Below are 24,264 nucleotides of genomic sequence, written 5' to 3' on the forward strand. Positions count from 1 at the left end.
AACAATCAAATAAACACAATATATTTAACATAAATAAAAAATAAAATTATAATAAGACTCTATAAAATTAAATAATAATAACAAGAAGGGTTATGAGCCTAACAAATATTTTAAAATTTTAATGACATGTAATAATAGTATATATAATAATAAAAACAGATATATGTTTCGACTTCGATCGGATTATTATCAATGTTATTGAAAATTTTTAATTTAATATAATAATAGTCAATTATTTAAAATTAGACATTAGTTATAAATTTTGAAGAAATTATAGATGTTAGATCTCCTTGGTAAAATCAGAAACGCACAGTAAGATAACACAGAAACAGGCAGATTTAGTAAAAATTCATTATAATGATAGATTTTCATTATCGTGACGAGTACCATTAGAGACATTATATAAAATTTATAAAATTCTATTGGAAAATGTAATCATATAAATATGTATAAATTGATGTCATATAATGTATAATTAATTGTCAATTTTTTTAAATAACGTGGTTAGAATGAAAACAATGAATTATTCATATAAATATACCTTGGTATATAAATATACGTTGATAAATGTGAATCAAGCAAATTAATATAGTCAATCCAATGTTGTGTGTGAGTCAGTATGAAGAAATATTTCTTTATATAAAAAGACACAAGTAATGAGAGATACACAGGGTGTCCCGAATCTAAACTTCAGGAACGTGCAGAGGATCAATAAATTAAAAAAAAATCCTGTAGAAGTAAGTTCGTTTTTGCTTCGTTTTGGAGAAAATCGCAAAAAAGAATAAAACGCAGTTGCTTCGTTCTCGTATTATCTCTAAAAAATTATCGTCGTTGAAATCATGCATGAAAACAGTAATTATTCCATTTTCAGATGAAAATTTTCTTTGTTTGTTTACATTTCTGTATTTCTCCTAAATAATTCGTCAGAAGCTATCAAGTGAATTACTTTTGTCACAATATGTCGCATACATTCTAATGTTGAATATACTAACATGATTTTCGTATATGGTTTTTGCGGCGGTAATGCTACGGAGGCGGTGCGAGAGTATGTACGCCGATTTCTAAACAGAAAAGCCAGATCGGCGAGTCATTGCAATAACTTTTAATAATAAAGGCTACGAGAGACCGGCTCATTTTCAATTCATTAAGATCCGTTAAGAGCAAATATGCAAGTAGAAAATCACATCCTGTATCCTTTGATAACAATCCTAAGATCAGCATCCGGAACAGCGTCTTTGGCGCTTTATGCAAAATTTTAAAAAGTGGAAGCTTTATTATCTCATTCATATAATAATAACAAAATTTTGAATATAATTAATTCGTATAAAATATCAATGTATGTATTTATTTGCAAAGCATGTCGGTGTTTGTATTATAAATTATGTATACTGAACAATTTTTTTTGAATAGAATAAATTATTCTGTATTTTCATTCTGAATAATTAAACATAAATTGCAAAATTTACAAAATATAACAAATATAATATATCTTACATATCTTATACGCACATATGTAAATTGAAAGATACAATTTCGCGTGAGGGAACAAACATTTCAATTTCGAATAAGAATAATTGAAAACTCACTGAGCTACGAACAGTAAAAAATTATCCTCACGACTCTCGCTGCGTATGTCCATTGTTCAAACTCTTGCGATTTCACTGTTTTTTTTCTTTTATTTACTTCATTATGAGTTATGATTAATATCAACTATATATAGATATATCTAGTCAGAACGAAAAGAAGCACGACACAAAAAAAAACATACGAATCAGTTGTTTTTATTTTTTTTATGTTGATATAACACAATAAATTTATATTCCTAAATAAATATATATTATTATATATTTTTTCAATGTTTTTAAATAATTATATTAAATTATTATTGGCGTTGGGTTCTAAGGCGCCCTTCCTTCAAGACGCCTCGATGCGCCACTTATCGTGTTTACCGCCTAAAATCAGCCTTGGAGAGCGTCAGACGCATTACGATTGCCACAGCAAGAATCTACAGAACTTTGAAAAATGATAATCGCCATTCGTACTATATTCAAAAAGTTGAGAATTTATTACCTCAGGATTATGTGAAGAGTTGAATTTTAGTAATGTTGGTTTCTTAAGCAAATAAACAATGACAATTCATTTCCATCAAAAATAATCTGGACGGAGGAGGAATTATTATTAGTCAAAGAAATTATCATGTATGGGCTCATGAAAATTCCAAGCCTTTTAGGCTTGAGAAAATAGACTCCAACATGAATTTGCTTAATGTTTGGCTCGGAATTGGAAATGAACTCTCTAGTGACCATTTTTTTACCTGACAGATGCAGCCAGATATACTGAATTTTTGGAGACTGATTTCTTTGATTATTTAGAAGACATTCATTTGCAGATTGAAATGTGGTTTCAACTCGATGAATGTCAAGCTCATTATGGCAGATTCGAGTTTGGCTAGTCAGACATTTTCCACGACGATAGATTGAACGTGGAGGAGTACCTTGGCTATCCCGATCACCTGATTTGACATCACTTTTTTGTGTAGAGGATCCTGAAGTAATTTATTCGTCGCCAGTCAATTCAAGAGAATAATTGAGAAATCGAATTGAGGTTGCAGTATACCAAATATCGCCAGATCAGTGGTTGGCTGCAACACGAGCTGTTCGTATTAGATACAATGCTTGCATTGTTACAAGCCAACATTTGAACAATATCTACATTAGGTAAGTGAATAAATATAACGTGAAAGTAATGAGAAAGTACAAAAATGAAAACTACGTTTTGTCTTTTTTGTGATTTTCTCTAAAACGAAGCAAAAACGAGTATATATTTCTGCAGAACTTTTTTTCTTAGTTTATCGATCCTCTACACGCTCCCGAAGTTTAGACATTTAAATTCGGGACACCCTGTATATGTGAGTGAATATGCGATGGAAATCAATTAAATTTTTGTACGAACTATCATTTTGTACGAAACATCGATTATCGTTTGGAGAATGAGAAGAGGTTGGTGTAGAAAGAAGGAAACCAATAAGATAGAAAGGGGCATAAGTTGTGAAATAAGAAAAGAAAGTATATAAAAGTAGGAAAAAGATTAAGAAGGGGAAAGTAATTGTATAATTTGGAGATAGGATTCTGATAGAGATTCTGTATCAACTTCTTTATTTAAGCCTTGCTTCTATCTCTATATGAACCATCTCCGATATAAATCTCTTAAATCTCTTATAAGACGTTTCTTTATCTAAATTTCTATGGCTTTCCATTTAAAATTATGGCTATAATTTATACGATGATCTATAATGACAGAAGGAGAACTGTTTTCTTTATTTATATCGGAAATGTGTTCATGTAATCTTGTTTTTAATTTTCTTTTATTTACGGTTTGATTATATAAATCAACGCATCACAATCTTCGCACGAAATTTTGATAGACAACATCTTGATTAGATAATTTATCCAATTGGTCTTTTTCTCTTTTAATAAATTTTTTTAAGATATTGGGGATAGTAAAAGCTAGTTTATAATTAAATTTGGTAGTATGGGTAAGAAATTTTTAGATATGGATTTAACGTAAGGTATTGTAAAAAATTTTTCTTTAGCTTAAACGAAAGTATATGTAGTCATGTTATTATTGAATACATATTTTAATCTTTTTTCTATTGTAGCAAAAATAAAAGACAGTGGATATTCATTGTTTAAAAGAATGTGAATAGCATTAATTAGATAAATATTTTATCTAATAGATAATTATTTTGATAAAAACGAGGATCTGATAATTTTATTATTTTGTCTACAAAATCTAGATAATGCGTTTTATGGAGCAAAAAGGGTAATGCGTTATAATTCAGAAATCTACCAAAAAAGATTGTCCTTTGATACATGTCAAAAATAATGGTCAAATCTAATCATGTTTAATCTAATAAAAACGTGTCAAATTTAATCATCTATAATAATAATTGTATCAAGAAAATTCGATTTTCCATTATCACCTACTTCCATTGTGGATTATAATCTCATATATAACGAATTAAAAATGTTAAGTATGTCATTGATACTGATCAGATGGAACTATTAAAACGATATCGTCCATATATCAAAAATAAAATAGCAATTTCACAGATAGTTTCACAGATTGCAAGTTCTTCCAGTCTTGTAATACAATATCAGCATTAATAGGAAACAGTGATGAACCCATTGGAGTCAAATCTGAACTGTTCTAAATTCTACATTCTTTTTCTTCAACAATAAACTTTATAAACAAAGATTTAGCACTCCAATGGGTTCACCATTCTCTCCTACTAATGCTGATATTCAGAGTTGGATAAGTTGATGTTTTTTTTTTAATTGAATAAAATTAAAGTTAATGGCTTTATAAAATTAATAAAGTTAGTTATAAAAGAATTAAGTTAAAAGTTGAAGGAATAAAAAATCAACTTAACGTAAGTTAAGTCAATATTGAATTAATTTAAAGTTAAAAAAAAGTTAATTTTGAAAAAAATTATTTTTTAGATATAATGTCCTAATTTTTCTTAAAATGAGAGTAAATAACTAAAATATAGATTATTAAGTAAATTAAATTTTTAATTCATATGTGATGCAAGTATAACACATAAGGATATAACTATATAAGTTATATAAATTTAAAAAAACAGCCAGCACATAGAGAAGATACAAGTTTATTTTTTAATAAGTCTTAAGCTATAAGAAATTGACCAATTACAATCGAATGCGAGAAGAATATTTGACTGTAATTGGTCAATTTTTTATGAGTTAAGGCTTAAAATATCTATTGTAGATCCGGACTAAAGCTTATGGCATAAGGCATAATCGCATAAACTAATCAGAGAACTGTATTAGCTTAAGAAATTACTTAAGATGATCTTAAAATATGAATAGATTACGAATATACACTCTTAATCTTATTATATCTTATTATTTTTCTAAGATATTTAAAAGAGATAAAAACATTTTTTTACTTAAAAAAAAGTTAAAAAGTTAACTTAGTTAAGTTAAAATTTAATGTATTTAAAATTAACTAAGTTAAGTTTAAAATTATTAACTCTTAACTATTTTTTAACTTTTAACGTTTTAATTACTAGTTTTAGTTACTACTTAACTTTGCTGATATTGTATTACAAGACCTGGAAGAATTGTGATTAAACAACTACTTGTGGAATTGCTATTTTGTTTTCGATGTGTGGATGATATTGTTTTAGTGGCTCCATCTGATAGTATCAATGACATACGTAACATTTTTAATTCGTTACACATAAGATTACAATCCGCAATGAAGATGAAAATGGGAAATTTTCTTTGATTTTGATACAATTATTATAGAAAAGACTATTATTTTTAGCGCGTATCAGCTGATTTTTATCAGTTTTACATTTTTACAGGTAATTACATTTTTTGCAAGTGTTTTTTGCGGTCGCAATTATTTTTGTTTACCTTAGAGTATCCATAACCATTGTGAACAAGACAAACTTGCCAAGCAAAGGCACCACCAGCGATGTAGGTGGTATTATTTCAGCCAATAAAAGAAAAAATACTGTCAGCGACAGTAGTATGGAGACGGAGAGACTGACCTAGAATAAGAAAAAGAAATTTTGACCCCTAGAATGCATTATGTAATATTATTCTGAACAAATCATTCATCATCACATTGTATAATCACATTTCAGTTTGCAATTATGATATTTAGTATCATTTGTAACAAAACAAAGATTTCAAATAAAAATTAATAATTTCGTTGAAAATTACTGTTTCAAGAATAATGCGTAAAAAGAGAAACAAATAAACGTTTTAAAAATGTAATTTTAATTTTGTCTGTATACTTCTATTTTTTCCATAATTTACGAAACAAGCTTTCGAATGTATGAATTTATAAAGCTACAAATGTATATGAGTTACACTTTAAAAGTGCATTGGAGGTGATTAGAGAAGGTATTGTCTCTGAGTTCTCTCACATTGATTCTATATGCTGATGTATTATAACCATTTCATCCTAGCTCTTCTTCTTTTCCCGTATCCTCATTGCATATCATCATCATCGATTGTTAAACGACCGGCTGACACTTTAACCTTCTTTCTCTTTTTTTTGCCTATCTTCCGCGAAGGAAAAACTCGGTTCATCTTTCACGGTGGAATAAGAAAAAGCGGAAGAATACATCTGAATTATGTAAACTGGTAAGTGAATATTGCTGGAGGTCGAGTGTATTTTACAAGGCACTTAAAGACGTAACGTTTCGCCGATGCGAAAAGATCCGTCGCAGATTAAACTATAATGGCATGCGAGCTGTGCCATATTCCATATTCCGATCTAATCGAGCCAAATCTTGCGTTTGCAAAATTAATTTCCGACTGCGACCGGAGTAAAGTTCTCGAAGGTATATAAAGAGAAACGCGATATCGGGACAATAAGGTCGATCGTGAATTAAACTGTAATGGCGCGTGAACTATACTGTTCTATTCTGATAAGATCAATCGTTGATTATTTCAAATTAATCGAATAAAATTTTCGCATTTTGTGGATTAATCATTGCTTGCGTTCTTAAGAGAAATTAAATGTTTTTCAACGCATAATCGAGAAAAAATCGAGCATATTACTATGATGCAAGTTTCATTTTGATTCAGTGTAATCGCAAATTTTATTTTTTAGTCGTATCCAATCGAATACAATTTTTTCATTTTAAAAATTAATTTTTGTTTTTAAAGACTAAAATTAAATATTTTTAAATAAAAAATTTAAACTTCTTTAAAAAAAAACATCCCTTACAGCAAGTTCTCTAAGAACATTCCAAGAACATCCAGAGAACGATTTATCCTAAGGACATCACCAGAAATCCCTCACGAGAACTGTTTTGTGGAAAAGATTTGCAAAAAGAACAGCTCATGATGACTAATTTTTATTTTTATCTAATGAATTCTAATTCAATCGTAAATTATATGCGATATAAAAAACAAATAATGGTCAAATGAACGAGCCCAATAACAATGAAAAAAATAATTTATTAAAATAGTAAAATTAATGATAGTACATTTCAACTTCATTAAGGTTCGGTTTCATTGATGCAAGATTAATTAACTTACCGTTTATTTTTTTAAATTTTAATTCTTAGCATTAGAAAAAGATAAAAAGTAAATTGAAGTTTAAAGAGATTAAAGTTAATTTGGAGACACGGTAATGTCTCGGCACTAAGCGTAGTAACATTGTCGTGGCTACTTTACGCGAGCCGACGAATTGTGGGAGACCGAGATTATCATATCTCAATAAGAGCAGAATCACGTTCTATACTTAATCGATAATATACTCCAGTTGTACAGTACGTATTTTTATTTTTTTCTCTATGTATCCTACGAGCGGAAATATTGCGACACAAAAATACGAATCTGAAACTTTTAATGTAATATAAGAAACGTCGTCGTCATCATCGCCGCTACGGAAAAATGTCCTTTTGGAATTTTTGGCACAAGAGACAAATGTAGCATATGATATGTTTTTTAAATTATTACAATAATTATTTAAAAAATTGATGTCTTCGAAATTATGGGCCAATGGCTGAAACGGCCGAACATGTATCGTTTTCTCTTGTTCAAGAATTGTCTGTAAAAAGTGCATGGAAATTCTCGACATCATTATCTTCCCCTTGTTAGGACATACTACTCTTATAAAAGATTTTCAAATATTACATTGTTACATTATTTATAGTTTGTATTACATTGTTACATTATTTTGCTTATTTCATTTCAAATTGTTCATTATTTATAGTTTACGAAAATATTCGAAAAAAAAAATTTCAATATGAAGTGTAGTACTAATTAATTAATTTGTTGGTTCATAATTTTGGAACACGTCTCGAAAAGAAAAATGAAAATTAAAGTTGCAAACCATAGATTATTTATTGTTTAAAAATTATTTTACATATACAAGAAAGATTTTGATATTTCAAAATTCATACGGATTTTTATTATATTACAGTCGGCATTATTTCTTTTGTTTGTCTTAAATTACAGGCAACGAAAAGAAAGGAGAAAAATTAGTTAATTAGATATTTTCTACTTAATTTGTAACTAAATGATCGCACTGATATTGGTGATGAGACGTTTTGTGCTGTGGACTTGTGCATCGATAACTTTCTGGAATCAACAATTATTTACGCTAATATGATGAACAGAAGAAAGATCTGTATATTATTTACAAGACTTCAGAATATCAGTTATATTATATTGATTCAGCTAAAAAAGGAGCTGTGCAACTATACGTAAATTCTTCATTATCATTGAGTTATACATTTCAAGTCTAAAGGCAAGAGTTATGTTAACAATCTTACAACGGTTGCAAAGTTATCTTTTCTGCTGAACGTAGCCATTGTTAAATTATTTCGCTTATTTCGTTAAATATTTGAGGAAAACAGTTGTTGCAAAATTAATAGAAAATGTGATATTAATTAGTGATTAATAGTATTAGAATTTTTTAAATGAACTTGTAAAATTGATGTGTTAAAGATTTTTAAAGAAAACTTTAGTCTTTAGTTAAGAAAAATTAAAATGGCAAACTAAAAACAAAATATTTATTTATTATTAAAGATATTACATATTAAGTAAAAAATTAGGTGTTAAAATGTTCATATAAATTCCTTTTATTATCTGAACACATTTCTCTTTCAAAAGATTTTCAATTTTACATATATGCAAGACAAATTTTGATATTTCAAAATTCATATGGATTTCTGTTATTACCAAAAATATATAATAAACAACATATATTTACAACCATTCTAGATTGAGACTATTTGTATTCCTATTTTGAAAGTCTTTTATTCCAATCTCGCAAAGAAAAGTAATAATAACTTAGACACTTTTCATTAAAAATAATTTCATTGAAGGTCTTTCTATTCTGACTCAAGTAATAATTAATCCTTTTTCAAAAATCCTTTTTTAATCCTTTTTTTATTACATAAAAATAAAAGATATGTATAAATACCAATAAGTTATTAAAAAAGATCAAGTAACTTTAACTCTCCTCAAAAAATTATTATATAAAAATTATTGTATCATAAAGTTTACTTAATCCTTATAATGATATGCAAAATCCCCTCCAAAATATATTATTACTTGAATCAAAATAGAAAGAGCTTCAATGAAAATATTTCTGAAGAAAAATGAAAGTTACTGTTCTTTTTTTCTAAAATTGGAGTAAGAAGACTCAATGCAATTCCAATACGTTTTATTTAGGTTTTATCATGTTTATATTTTATCATATACTTTATCGTATATAAATAATTTTTCCAAAGTGCACATATTCTTAGCCTTTTTATCATTTTTTAAGAAAGAAGATTTAATTAGTTACTATTATATTATTTTTTGGGGGGGGGGGGGAAGAGATTTTACACATCACTATAAGAGTTAAGTAAACTGATGATATAATAATTTTTATATAATAATTTTTGAAGGAAAGTTAAAACAATTTTACAAATCATTTAAATAATTCTAGCATTATTAATCACTAATTAATATCACATTTTCTATTAATTTTGCAACAAACTGTTTCCTTCGAATATTTATCGAAACGAAGTAAGCGAAATAATTTAATAATGGCTATGTTCAGCAGAAAAGGCAACTTGCAACAATTGTAAGATTTTTATTATGATTGATTCTTGCCTTTAGACTTTCTTGGATCTGAATGTATAATCCAATATGATAATGATAATTTGATGATAATGAAGAATTTTACATTAGTTGCACAGCTCCTTTTTCAACTGTGAATGTATTCTTCATCATACTAGCGATATAAATAATTGTTGGTCCCAAAAAGGTTGTCGATGCACAAGCCTTAGCACAAAAACGTCTTATTACCAATATCAGTACGATTATTTAGTTAGTTGGATTAAACAGAAAATAATTAGCTACTTTTTTCTCCTTTCTTTTCGTTGCCTGTAATTTAAAATAACAAATAACAGAAATAATGTCCACTATGATATCTATGAGAACGCTAGTCTCCGAAGAGATTCATACTAGCATGATATACATAAAATCTGAATTCGATTCTCGACCTAGGTAATATTTTTCGCAATATCTAAATCTTATATTGGCGAAATTGGGTTTAAGTTATTAGCTATAGATATAATACTAATTATCTCATAAAAATAAATAATAAAGAAATATAATAAACTAAGTAAACAATTAATACACAATTAATAACATAAAAATAAACTGTTGAGTAAATAAAATAAAAATAAAATAAATAAATAAATTTCAAAAATTCTATCAACAGAACACATCAACAGAAAAATCAAATTTCTATTTCAGAACATTCTATTTCAGAACACATCAACAGAAAAATCAAATTTCTAATAACAAAATTTTGAATTCTTATCGCTGATTATAAGATATATTTCATTCTGATCCAATAAAATTTTTAAGTATATAGAAATTAATTTTTAATTATACTTCTAAAAAACGAAATATTTATATAGAGGTATATTAAAATAGAATGTCAAACAATTCCAATTTAATTTAATTTTTCTATTCTCTGTTCAAATTTAATTAAAATATAAAATTTTTGTTTTTCCAAAATTATTTGCTTGAATTTCTAAAATAAAATATTTAATTTCCATGAGATTATAGCAATAAGACGAATGATTTTCTCAATAAGGAAATAGATAAAATGAATTATATTATTGAAATACGCATAAAACATAATATATAAATATAAGAGAATGAGTCATCAATGAATTAATTACCTTCTCTCCACTGTCGCATGGTAAGTAAAACACTAATACCGTGAGGAATGATATTCCCAAGCAGGGTATTATGAGGTTAACGGTGTAGAATAGAGTTTTCCTCCTCATCGTTATATAGAAAGTGATGTCAAGGTAAGGCTCGTTACAACACGTGTAAAACCTTTCATGTCTGCAATTACACATTTCATATTTTACTTAACAATCGCTTACAATATATTAAATATTGAAAATATTTCTTCGATTCAGAATTAAAATCGAAATTATTGATATTATTGTTCTCTGATTATATATGTATTAATAAAAAGTTTAATTATTAATGTTTATTAAATAATCGTTTAAGTACGAAAAAAAATCAATCTATGTCGTTATCAACTTGTTAAAATTGCTAGCACATAATAAAACAACAAACGCAAAACCTTAATGATCTAAAAGAGAATTAAGAAACTTTTTATGAGAATTAATGCGTACCTTACAGCGGGTATTTCTAGTATATCCCATTCGACGGAGGTATAAAACTCTGTTAGATCGATTCCAATGTCGACGACTCCATTGCTGTTTTTTACATTGCCGTTTTTGCCTTCGTCAATGTGTCGAAGATCGACCTTAACAGTAAATTACTAATTTTTACAATAATGCATTAATATTACGTTACTTAACATCTAATCAGTTGTCTGGTTTGATTTTTGTGCTAAGATTACTTATTACTTATATGCGCCTTTTTTTTTATTATTATAAGAAAATTCACGCGTATCATCAATTAAGTAAAATAATACCCAATATGACTTACTCGTTGTTTGTATTTACACGATGAATTCAATAAACATTAGTATGTTGTATTTGTTACACTAATTGGTTGTTTATACGATTTATTTGTAGTTAATTGCTCAGTTTGGTATTCTGTTGTCAGTAAAGTCAAATGCAGAACGTGATTTAATATTTCATAAGTAAGTTTATTTTCTATAATTACCAAGTAATAATTATTGGATGTTTTCCATTTAGTGACACAAGTTGACACAAGCATCTCTACTGAAAAAAAATCACCAAAGTTACGAAATCATGTAATTAAGACATGTAAATCAATAGCAGATTGTTCCAAATTAGTGTGTGATTTCTGAAAAATCATTGAAAATAATTTCATTCATTATCTGATTTTATAGTTAGATTTTTAGTACCGAATTTTAAAGAATTGATAGAAACAGAGAGAAAAAAAAACGTATTATTGTATGACTTTTTTACGTAATTTAAAAAAATTTACACGTATACTGATTTGGAACAATCCACGTGATTTACTTGTCTTAATTATATGATTTCTTTATGTAACTTTTTGATGTGATTTTTTTCAGGAGGGATTATTCTATTTTTCTTGACAGTAAAACAACAAAGCTAAAACGATACTTGTGACATCTTGTATCATTAAATGGAAAGCATTAATTTTCGCAATATAATTATTGTAGCTCTGTATTAACACTTTACAATATACTGTGTTTATATTTTGGTCATTATATTTTGTTTATAATTAAAGAAAGAAAACTCTTTGTAAGGTAAAACGGAAACTTTTTGTAAGATAGAACTCTCAGTAGAGCTAATATGATCAACTTAAGTATATTGATTATATATATATCGATTATGATGTTTTTGTCTAATGTTATTTTTGTTACTTAATTCAAGCCATAGATTCTAATCCATTTGTTAAACATCGTGAAGATAAATCAATTGTTTGGAAAATAGTTCTTTGTGTATTTATACATGTCAATAAATATGCAAATGTTAATAAATTTATAATTTTAGAAAATTAGTACAATATTATATAAATAACTTTAATTTTCCATCATTTTTTTTTATAAAAATAGGATAAATATACATTAAACATATTAAGTTAATATATATGTGCACCAAAACATGATTTAAACACTACTTTTTCTTAAAATCTTCATTCATGTAGATATTTAAAAATATGAAATATTTTTAATTAATGTTAAAAAATATTTTCTCTTCTGAATCTGGCTATTAGTTTTCAATTTTGGACTCAGCAAAAATTAACAAAAATCACAAAGCCACTTAGGTAGGCCAAATTGAGTACAGTTTTCTTTTTGAAATTAAATCGGAACAATTAATTACAATGTGTAAGATTTTAGCATAGGCAGAGATAGATTTGATTATATTTAATTACACATTATATTTAATTAGCACATAAAACACTTTTTAAATAATATTAATAATACTTAATTAGGTCAGACGTTAATTCGTCTCACCGTTTTATTTCTTTACCTTCCGTCTGTCTATCATTTATATTCAATTGCGCGTTTCTAACAAGTGACATTTTACTCAATAAAAAAAGGTAACAAGCGATATATACGATCTTTCACTATACGACCTAACGGCCAACGACAATAATACTTCTTAATGTATTACGAAAGTCACTTTCAGAATATTTGTGATTGCCCTAACAAGAGATCTCTGCGAAATCTTCCTGCTGCTAATAAATTGATTATTGAGTCGTTAAGATTAATTGAATGGTTCATCTAATATAAGAACACATATCTCATAAGAAAAAGTTCTTTGAATATGGAAAAGATTTAATATTTATCAGATCCTTGATTCACGAAGAAAAAGATTACCGGAAATAAAATACAATATAAATATCCTTGGCACTATACACTTTCACGTACGACATACCTTTCTATTTGTATCAATTCTTTTTTTAACTTACAAGAAACAAATAGCTTTCCTGCAACAGTTAAATCGATTCGCGCGTCACGCGTTTGGATAATGGAAGGCAATTATCGAAACATCGACGAAATACCAGACAATTCTCACCTGAAAACCGTCATAAGTCCACGAGCCAAATTTCATCATGCACGTTTGTTCATCAAAGGGAAAATATTCGACGTCGATTTCGCAGGAAGACTTATAAATAGCTGGTGGCTTCCAGTCGACCCTGCCCGTATAGTTGAGAGTCGCCTTCGTCGCCAATGTCACCTCAAAGTTACCGTCGGCGCTGTTGAACATAAATAATTCTTTTTATCTCATCTCGGGACAAAATAATCTTATTTGAAATAACATAAGTAATTTCCAAAATATTCGCAAAACCTATAATTATTCTTGTATACAAAGAATAACAATAACACTTCTTGTAAATTCGCTGTATAAAATATCTAAAAAGATTGAGAAATCAAATTAATTTAAAGAGATCGAGTAAATAAAATAGGTCGATATAAATGTTCATCACGAAAAATACTTTATTAAAGAAATCAAAGATATAATTTCTTACAAGAAATCAAAAATAAAATATTTTCTGAGTTTTATAAGTTTTATAATATATTATTCCGATTTCTATATGGCTTTATTCAAAATTACACAGTTTTACAATTTTTATAATTCTAAATAAATAAAAACGATAAAGAGATCAAAATAATTATTAGTTATAAATAATAACGGTTTAAAGCAGCAACTCGTTTAGCAGTTATACAAGAAATTTTACTATTGAATTATTGATAAGTTTTTACTTGATTAAATGCACTTTTAAACATGGTTTTATAAAAAATTAACTTCTACTTAGCATGTATAATCCCAATGAATTCTGTATAGTTTGTCACACAAAAGAGTGTGTTCTATTATTCAGGAAACAGCTCGTTTATTTTTTAAACGTAAAAGTATGCTCCATCATGTAAAGTATGCTTATAATTTTAATCTTCAGTGTTGTTGTCTCAAAACATATTAAAAATTTAATTGAAAATGTGGAAAAATTCGACTTGGAAATAATTGGTAATAATAGAGATCTAAATTTTCTATCAACAGAGAGTATATATAATAATTTTTCAGTAATTATATAAAAAAAAACTTTCAATAATAAAATAATCACTTACGCATTCTTCTATCAAACACCCATTCGTGATACATTTACTTATGTTTTGATCAGTAATTTATTCAAATCAACAATATTCTATGCCAATTAACACATTAAAGAAAGGAAAGATAGATCTAATCGTTATCTTTCAATCAACGGTATCATCTTACTTGTTATATAAAACTATATCGGGCCTCCATATGTGATCTGATGGCACATGCAGCATATCTACTCCACCGTATTCCTTCGGATCCCATTTCAGCTTGTAATCGTGCCATGACTATGAACAAAGAATCAATGTAACATTATCGCAAATTTCTATCTTTTTTGTTATTTTGTCACTTTTATTTTTATTACGTTACTTTACATTACTTTAGTGTTAAAGTTACTTTAGTTCAAAGAAAGGCCACTGCAGAAAAATATCATGTTCTTTTATAGTGTGTATATATTTCTCAATAAAATCACACAGTATATCCGACTCAGTCGCCGTTTCAATGTCGGAATTTGTGAGCATGTTCTTTAAGAGCAGTGCATTGTCATTGTCATAATATTGAAGCCTTAAAATGTTGTACTAGATATCAATCATGTTGTACTAGATACGCGCATTCTCATTTTGTAGTTGAAATAAATATTGAAATAAATATAAATTAAATATTAAGATAAATGGTTTAGATAAATGTATAAACAATTTTACACACTGTCACATCCGTCAAATTTATCATTCTTACATATTGAACATGTGCTTTAGCAATAATTATATGGTATGAATATATGCTGGTCCACTGAATTACTGTTCATGCAATGATTTCCTTTCTCTGCTTAAAAACTTATAAAATGTTTAAAGTGGACATCAAATTATCGATAATAAAAATTGGAAAACATCCTTTTTTTGATAATAAAATGAAATTATCATTACATCGTGCAACAATTTCACATTATTTAAAAACATGACATAAAACAGGACATGGATATATCCATCATTTCTTTATGTCATGTTTTTTTTTACACTTTCAATTTATGAAAAACCTCATTTTTACATCATTTGTCTTGTCTATTGTGCAAATTTTCAATAGATACGCTCCTATAATGTCCGTCAAAAATAACGAGTCATAATGTCCGTTGCTTTAACATGTTTAATATGAAAACTTCGAACAAAAATAATCGATAATTATAATTATATCCGTAAACCAATATGTTCATACATCGAGTTATGACAGATTCTTTCTTCAGCTATTTATTCGTTGATCAGAAAATCATGTTAGTTATCTATTCTCTGACGTAGTATTGATTTTTTTTTATGCTCTTGATTGAATCTGAATATAATAGAATTAATTTTAAGATTATCATTCTTGGAGTAAATATAATTATATACGTAAACATTATTTTCCATTAATTATTGTATTAAACATTGCAATTAGAAAATCAATTAAGTTAGTAAGTTACATTTTTCTCAAAACTGTTTTCTTCAAAATGATGATAAATCATAATTAAAACTTGTTTCAAATAAATTTAATAGGCACAATTTTAGATACGCACATACATTCTCTATTTAGTTTAATTCTAAAATCTATTTTTTTTATTACAATAATTACAGAGATCTAATTTCTTGTATTAACAAGTATAACTTGATACCACATCATGTTATTTTTGTTGCTTAAAAAGTATTTTCGTTCCTATAAAAAACAAACTCATACTTTTTTATGAACAATGTCGTAAATATCAATGATTAAATATATCAATGTGAAAAAAATTGTTTGAAATAAAATTTGAAATAAAAGAGAATTGTTACATTGAACAAAAAAAATAAAAAACAAAAAATATAAAAATATTCGCGTATTTTATGTTTTTCCATCACAATTGTAAATATGGTAGATACTTTTCCTTGAAGCTCGTCAATGAATTTATCTATCGTATCCTAATTCATGTATTTAAAATGAGAAGCAACAAAGGATCGGGAAATCACGCTGAAGCTATTTCAAACAGTGCACAGAAGCAATATTTTACAACTTTCCTCATTGCGAGTTGTAAGGTTGAAAATGCGCAGATTTGCATACGAACTTCTTCTTGTTTGTTTACATTGTTCAATTAAAACTGCACGTTTTATTACAAAATTTCTATGCCGTTGATTTATTGAATTTTATGGATGATATAAATTTTTCTTTTCGTAAGATTTTAGTAGGATAATACGATTAAAAAATAAACTTAACATTGTGTGTGTGTGTGTGTGGTGTGTGTGTGTGTGTGTGTGTGTGTGTGAGACAATGCATTGTATACCAAAAAAATTTTCAAATATTTTCGTTAATGATATCTAAGTTTTATAAAGTACCTTGTGATAAATGGACCAAATTTTTACGATGAACTTTTAGACGCGATTTTGAAGTCAGTTATTTCTCGATAAAAATGTCAAGAAAGTCATTATTCTTTGGAGTTTTTGAAAGTACAAATGTTTTACAATCTTTGCAATTGTGCTTTAAATTAAAATAAAAAATCTATTCAAAGTTAAAAGTAAGAAATATATTAATATTTTCAATTTTTTAAAAAATAATAACAAAAACTAAATAAGATTTTCGATCTATTTTATTTTCGATTTCTGATTATTTAAAAATTATCAGTATCCTATTCTTAAAGATATTTTTTGAAAGAATAGAAGTAAAAAACACTAATAAGTTCCGTCCATTATTGGCTTGTAAAATTTCGTAAATTAATTGCGAACATAGTAAATTAGTTTTAGTAATTACAAATCGCTTTTACTGTTAATTTCCTACTTATATCACTGGAATAGCGAATGATGGATTGCTGACGCCACCGACACAACTGGTCGTCGGAAATGCGCTTCCTTCAGGCGTGGACATAACCTTTATGCGTAGAGCATGTTGAATATTAGCTCGAAGCCGAAGTCTCTCTTCGTCTACGCGTCACTATGTTTGCTAGATAGAATATTATACCAGCATATAGCTGGACATGACTCTATTCTGGGAAATTTGACCATGTTTAACTGAACCAAAGGTAGCTTAGTTAAATAGCGAGCCGTTCGCATTCTGTGAGGTAATTTATTAAATATTTATCACGAAATACATAATCCTCATAATCCATTTGCAACTCTGACACGCTGTACAGTAGGGAATTAAATTTAACCACAATGGATCAAATGATTACTCGTAATACATTTTCTATTGATCTTCCAGCGAATTTTTTAATATAACTTTTAATATAACTTAGTATAACTTTCCGTAATAATTAAATATCGCGATTTCAATTTTAATTCAAATATAACGCAAACTATGTTGATCAAACGCTAAAATGTTTTATTAAATTTAATACATGGATCAAAGAATCGTAATGTTATCACTGATAATAGAAATTACAATTGTTACAAAGTTGCGTTTAAAAAGTTTGTAAAAAATCGGCAGACAATTTATTCACAATTTAGACATTTTCAGCTTGTTTGAGCCAGCATCATCCGACTAATCCCACCGATAAATTGCGGTTAAATTAACATTTTCGTGCGCGAACTTTGTGATAATAGTGATGCGGTGGATATTCCGAAAACTTTCGAATGGCATAGCATTGGTCCATAACTCTCCGAACTAAGAGTATACACGAACATCATCAACGATGTGCCTAGTTTACAGCACATATTAATATTTGATGTCCTTTCACGCTGGTGAAGTTTTCACGCACGACTGGCACAATAAGCTGATAAGAATTGTCAAATATAGAAATACATGAATCTCCAATTTGCAAACTGTGCAAATAGATTTTAATTTTATCAACACAATCAAACTGCATAATTATTACTTTTTTCCTTTCTAATATAATTTTAACGTATCTTAATAATATAAACAAAGACTTAATAACAAATAAGAACGTGTTAAGGAGAGACATGTTGTTTTGACTATACAATATCAGTTAAAAGTATCAGTCAAACAATTAAAATAAACTCAGCCAAATAAAAAAAGCAAAATAAAAAAATAATATCAGCTAATATTAGGCCAATTCAAAATATCCAGATGATTATAACTTGTAAATAAGTTCTGAAATCAACTGCAAAGAACAAACTAACAAATAATTTTACTTATAATAATTTTACTTATATGATTTTATGCAGCAAAATGACCATATTTTTCTGCAGTTTTAGATCAATAACTTGTAAACGAATAAGTAATTTTAAATTAACCTTTCAACGCACAAATATTTATTATTGTTTAATCAGTATACGTTTAAAATTTGATTTAATTTTTAATGTCACTTTCTTATCAAATTTACAAATAAATACTGTAAAACATGATTTTACGTAAGAATCAAGACTAACAAAAAAATTAAATAACTTTTAAACCAATAAGAGAATTGTGCTCAAATTTTACACCGATATTCGGATGTAGTAATAGAATAATCTAGGAAATTTTTATATTTTTGGCAATGTTTTGAGATATACCTTAATCCTCCATGAACCAAGTGGAAAATTAACATGGATCATATGCGGATACATATCTGATACTCCATACTATACTTCATCATAAATATATTATTTAATGTGATTGGTAACAATGCACTCTCCAGCTAGTACGAAATCAGCAACAAGCATGCGATTTAGAAAATTATAGAAATTTAATCTTGCTGGAATATGTATCATACCCCACCTTCGTTCACGAAGAGTTAAATATTGCTAACATTTAACTTGTACTAACAATATTGTACTACAATAATTTACAAGGATTTATGAAATCAAAATAAATTAAAATTTGTAATGAAATTGCTACGTATCAATTTCAAGCTTTGATCTAAATTTCAATTTATTCTGATTTTATTTCTATTATCAATCTCGTTATTCATTCCATTTTATTTTTTGATTGTTTTCAATGATGGAATAATTAAAACTTTCGATATGTACAAATATCCGACAAGAGAAATACAATAAAAGAGAAATATAATAAAATAAAATAAATCTAGAATGCGCGCGTAGAAAAGTTATGCAAACGAAGTTAAAAAAATATTTGTACATATATATGATACCGAGAGAAAAGTATAATCTTTTATAACTATTCTCTGAAAATACAAAGAGGATTTAATATATAAGGACATTATATAAAATACATATAAATATATCTTTATTTATGCTCGTTGATCTCGATAAGAACAGAATATTTATCGAGCAACATTCTATATAATCGTATCATAAGGTATTTGCTTTCTAATGAACCGATTTTTCGCGTATTATACGAATCTATTTTGTGCTCGTTATATATCTGAACAGAAAAACGATTGCGCGGCATGGGGCGAATCTTACGTAATTCAGCATTTGAAAGTGGGTTGCACGGTTCACCGGAGTTATTTTCTGGCTTCTCCGGACGGAAGCTGCTGTCCGATCTTCGTTTCTGCGTACGATAATCCGCGCGCGCGTGCTCGCACATGTAGCGAAATGCGTACTAAAATGTGTCATCGACAGACTGAACATTTACTTTCCATGTGAACAAAGACCCACAATGAAATTTTCAATGATTTTATAATCGAAAATTGTTACGATTTGTTACAAATATTATTCCATTGTTCAATATTACATTATGAGTAATAAGTGTCTTCTAATTTTCCTCAATTTTTTCCATCTTAATTCTTTGTAGCTTATTTTGACTAATTGTTGACTGATATTTTTAGCTAATATTGTATGGCCAAAATATGCCTCTCCTTAACATGTTCTATTTGTTATTAAGTCTTTGTTTATATTATTAAGATACGTTAAATAAAAATTATATTGAAGAGGAAAAAAGTAATAATTATGCAATTTGATTGTGTTGATAAAATTAAATTCTAAATAAATAACAAGAAGGAGCTACAAACCAGAATTTTATGTATTTCAAATTCTTTAAACATATGTTTCGACCTTATTATTAGATCATCTTCAGTATACATGTAGAGAACGCAAATTTAACAAAATTAATAAAACGGTTAGATACAATTTTTACAGATTATAGTTACGCAAAATGTATTCTTTCATATCTATCTTTTGTCGCAATTATGTAATCCTTTCAGTCTTGTAATATTCTCAGTTACATTTTTCCATTATATCGGTCGCAATTAGTATAATGATGATAAAATCCATAATGATGATAAAAATATTTAAACATGTTGAGTCATTCATAAAAATGTATCAGCACACATTTTCAAACGTGAATTTTTAACAAGAATAATCAGTAGTTGAAACAATGAGTCAAATTAATTCACAAGAAGCAAATGCGATCAGAGTTAAAATTGAAATCAGTTCAGTCAAAAATTATTTGTATTATATTATATGCATATAATGCATGTTCTAAGAATTTGAAATATATAAAAATCTGATTTGTAACCCTTTCTTGTTAATTATTTATTGTTTATTATTATTGAGATTATAAGATTATTATTTTTAAATTAAATTCTATTTGCACAGTTCGCAAATTGGAGATCCACGTATTTCTGTATTTGACAATTCTTATCAGCTTATTATGCGAGTCATGCGTGAAAACTTCATCAGTGTGAAAGGACATCAAATATTAATTTTCCTCAATTCTCTCTATCTTAATTCTTACATTATATTATGATTTTTTATTATCTCAGTTCTTACATTACGTGATTACTTTTTATTACCTGTTCGACCCAGAGATTCGTTGTCATGACCTGATTCTTCAAATTCTGCAAGAGAATAATTTTGTGAAAGTACATCATTCTCCCATACTTTGAAAATATCGCAATATTTCGTTATAAACCGAAATATCTTATGCTCTTTTAACGGATATTATATGTATCCGCTATAATTTTTATCATTGTGGAATGTAAAGTATTCAGCTAAAATTCGCATTCAAATAACATAGCTAATAATGTTTAAAAATTCATATTAAGACATTATTATATAAAAATATTTACTTTTCTGTTATAATTTAAATATTTAATTGTAACATTTAAATCCACAATTCTTGTTTATTTTTTTTTCATATTATTTTACAAATAATGTGACTGCAAGAATATTATTGCTTACCACATCAATAAGTTGCGAAAGTTTCAGTTTTATTTTAACGGTAAGGTTGTCTGTAGCGTTGAACGATGGACGAACCAATTTGTTGTAATTCGACAAGAGATCGTCATATAATCGTTTTGCATCTGGATTTCCTAAGCATCCTGGAAATATAGGAGAAGCATATCTTAAAATCGTTGCCTAAACGAAAAATTTATCGCACTAAACTAAATTTCCATATGTTACAATGTCTGCTTATAGAACACGATTGTCTGCTTATAGAACAGAAGCTTAAAGTTAAATTAACAGAGGGCAAATTGAATCGAATGTAATGTCAAACTTATATGCGTTATATCACACAAGATGATAAATCATTCAATAAATTATTACGATATAAGTTCAAAGATGATTCATTTTTATTAATTTCTATTAATTAATTTAAAAGAATTTTTTATTTACGATCTATTGAAGTTTCATTGTATTTTTCCATTGTAACGTGATTTTTCGTCACTTCTGTGAGATTTAGAATTTTTTAATATTGATGACGGACAGACGAACCGATAGACGAAACGAAAAGGAAAATTCCTATTTATCCCTATTTATTATGTATGTTTATATTATATACATACGATTATGTACTCGTATGTACAGAAAGTAATGCGTTACTTGTTACACTGTTATTATTATCGTTATTTTTTATAATATTTAGAAATGATTTTACAATTTTTCATGGCGATAACGATAATAGGACTGGAAAAATATCATTTTTAAAAAGCAGAACTTCCTTATTTTTTTACTCGTTTCATAAGGAGATACTTTTTTTAATGAATAACATGTAATGGTAACAAATTATTTTTCAAAAGTAACTTTCCCAATCCTGGCTTTATCGTCACAGTCATAAAAAATTGTAGTCATTACCAAATCGTTATTATCGTTATTAAAAAAGTAACGGTGACGACATCACAATTAATAACGCGTTACATTCTATTCCTGTGTATATGTATGAATATTAGATATAGAAATGATAGCTCACCATTTGAACCATATCAAACATGGTGGTGAAGAGATGATAGTAACAGAATTCTATGAGAATAATACTCTTTGTCTTGTTAATTTTAGCAACTCAATTGTTACAATCCTTAAATGCAGACTGAAAATTGAAATGTATTGTATTATAAAATGTTCAATTATCTCAAGTCCCTTGACAGTCTTGACTATATCTTTAAGTGAAATAATCGGAGATTCGTTCGAAGTACAAATTTATAAGACGCAAAAAATAATTGAAAGAAAATACGGAAATATTTTTTCGTATTCATACACATACATTATCGCGGCACTAGTGAAATGTGCTTCTCAAGTCACGCTTTATGGCTCTAATACCGTTGCCCACAGATCTACAGGCTCAACATTTTACTTTGAAATTACAAATAAGTGGAGAACGGTTGGACGACGACGAATATATATTATATCTGGTTCGTATCTTCCGGCCTATGTGTTAGTCTTTATAATGACAGCAACACTTTATGCACTGCCGTACGGCAAAGGGTTAAATATGCGCAAAGCGAAATATACACGTTCACATGGGCACGGATAATGGGAAAACTACGAAGCGGAATTACCGAGCTGTCCTGTTACGTGGGCAAACTATCCACGGTTGTCTCCCTTTCTTTGATATCTGCTCTCGGGCGAAATATTTCCCGCTTTTCCTCTTCCCGTATCCTTGTTTTCGCTTCGTCTATCTCTGACCGTTTGTCCATCATCAATATTAGTTCTAAATCTCGCAGAAGTGACAAAAGGGATTGTTTATACGAATAAATTATTTAAATATGAGAAACGTCAATTACGATCAAAGTTAAATGTTAGACATATATATTATTTAAAATAAATTTTTTATCTCAAAAATATGACTGCACGTTGATTACTTTCGATAGGTAAATTCAATTTACTTATTATGTGAATCGCTTTTTATTTTAATTTTATAATATTCTTCAAAAGAAAATAAATTCTTGTTTTAATAGTATATAGTGTTTAAATAATAATGAGTTTTTCTAAAATTTAATAAATGTATTTTACGATTATTATCAAGAAAATATTTTTTATTAAACAATCGTTAAAAGGAAGAAAGGAAATTATTAATCACTTTTCTTAGAATTTTCAATAGAATGATATTTTTTCTTAGTATAGAAGTTCGTGATTATTCTTACAAATTTTTTCCACGTATTATTTAATCACCTTATCTCACTTATTTTGGTACAAACTCTAATTTGTCCATTTGCTTGGATTAAGGAAATTTTATTTTTCAACCAACATGACGTCGATTATGCATCTATAGAGACGACCAAAATTTCCGCTTATTCGACGAGGCGCGAATACGTGTCGATATTTCATTATTATGATAGAGTCGTCAATTCGGCTCATCGTTATATTATTTATTACGCTCGCGCACGTCATTTTATTACCGTTTTACGAGTTTCTATCCGTTCAAAACTAACGCGTGCGTCGCCAGTGATTTTAATTTTAAAACTGAGCCATGGAGGGCTTCTTCCGATTCGTATATCAAGAGACAGTCCCAGGAAATTGGATTCGAAACTAACTGAAAAGGTTATAGCTGCGGAACGAAAGGCTAAAGTTGCCTGCGAGAATGTCAATAGTGATGTCTCGGCATCCGATTTTCCTGTATTCCGTGTTTATTCTAATTTA

At 27.7% G+C, this 24,264-nt stretch overlaps 1 protein-coding gene across 1 annotated transcript in view; it reads right to left on the reverse strand.

Moving 5' to 3' along the window:
• The window catches only part of LOC105627873 (acetylcholine receptor subunit alpha-like), a 49,505-nt gene that overhangs the window by 21,446 nt on the left and 3,795 nt on the right, over positions 1–24,264 (reverse strand). Inside the window, exons 2-8 of the mRNA XM_012209149.1 lie at positions 21,589–21,728; positions 21,201–21,245; positions 14,753–14,862; positions 13,553–13,733; positions 11,204–11,337; positions 10,736–10,904; positions 5,442–5,578 (exon numbers count right to left, since the gene is read on the reverse strand). Of these exons, the coding sequence (XP_012064539.1) occupies positions 5,442–5,578; positions 10,736–10,904; positions 11,204–11,337; positions 13,553–13,733; positions 14,753–14,862; positions 21,201–21,245; positions 21,589–21,728 (916 nt within the window). The remainder of the gene's footprint in view (positions 1–5,441; positions 5,579–10,735; positions 10,905–11,203; positions 11,338–13,552; positions 13,734–14,752; positions 14,863–21,200; positions 21,246–21,588; positions 21,729–24,264) is intronic.

Source organism: Atta cephalotes (assembly GCF_000143395.1).
Source record: "Atta cephalotes unplaced genomic scaffold scaffold00010, whole genome shotgun sequence".
Classification (NCBI taxonomy): Eukaryota; Metazoa; Arthropoda; class Insecta; order Hymenoptera; family Formicidae; genus Atta; species Atta cephalotes.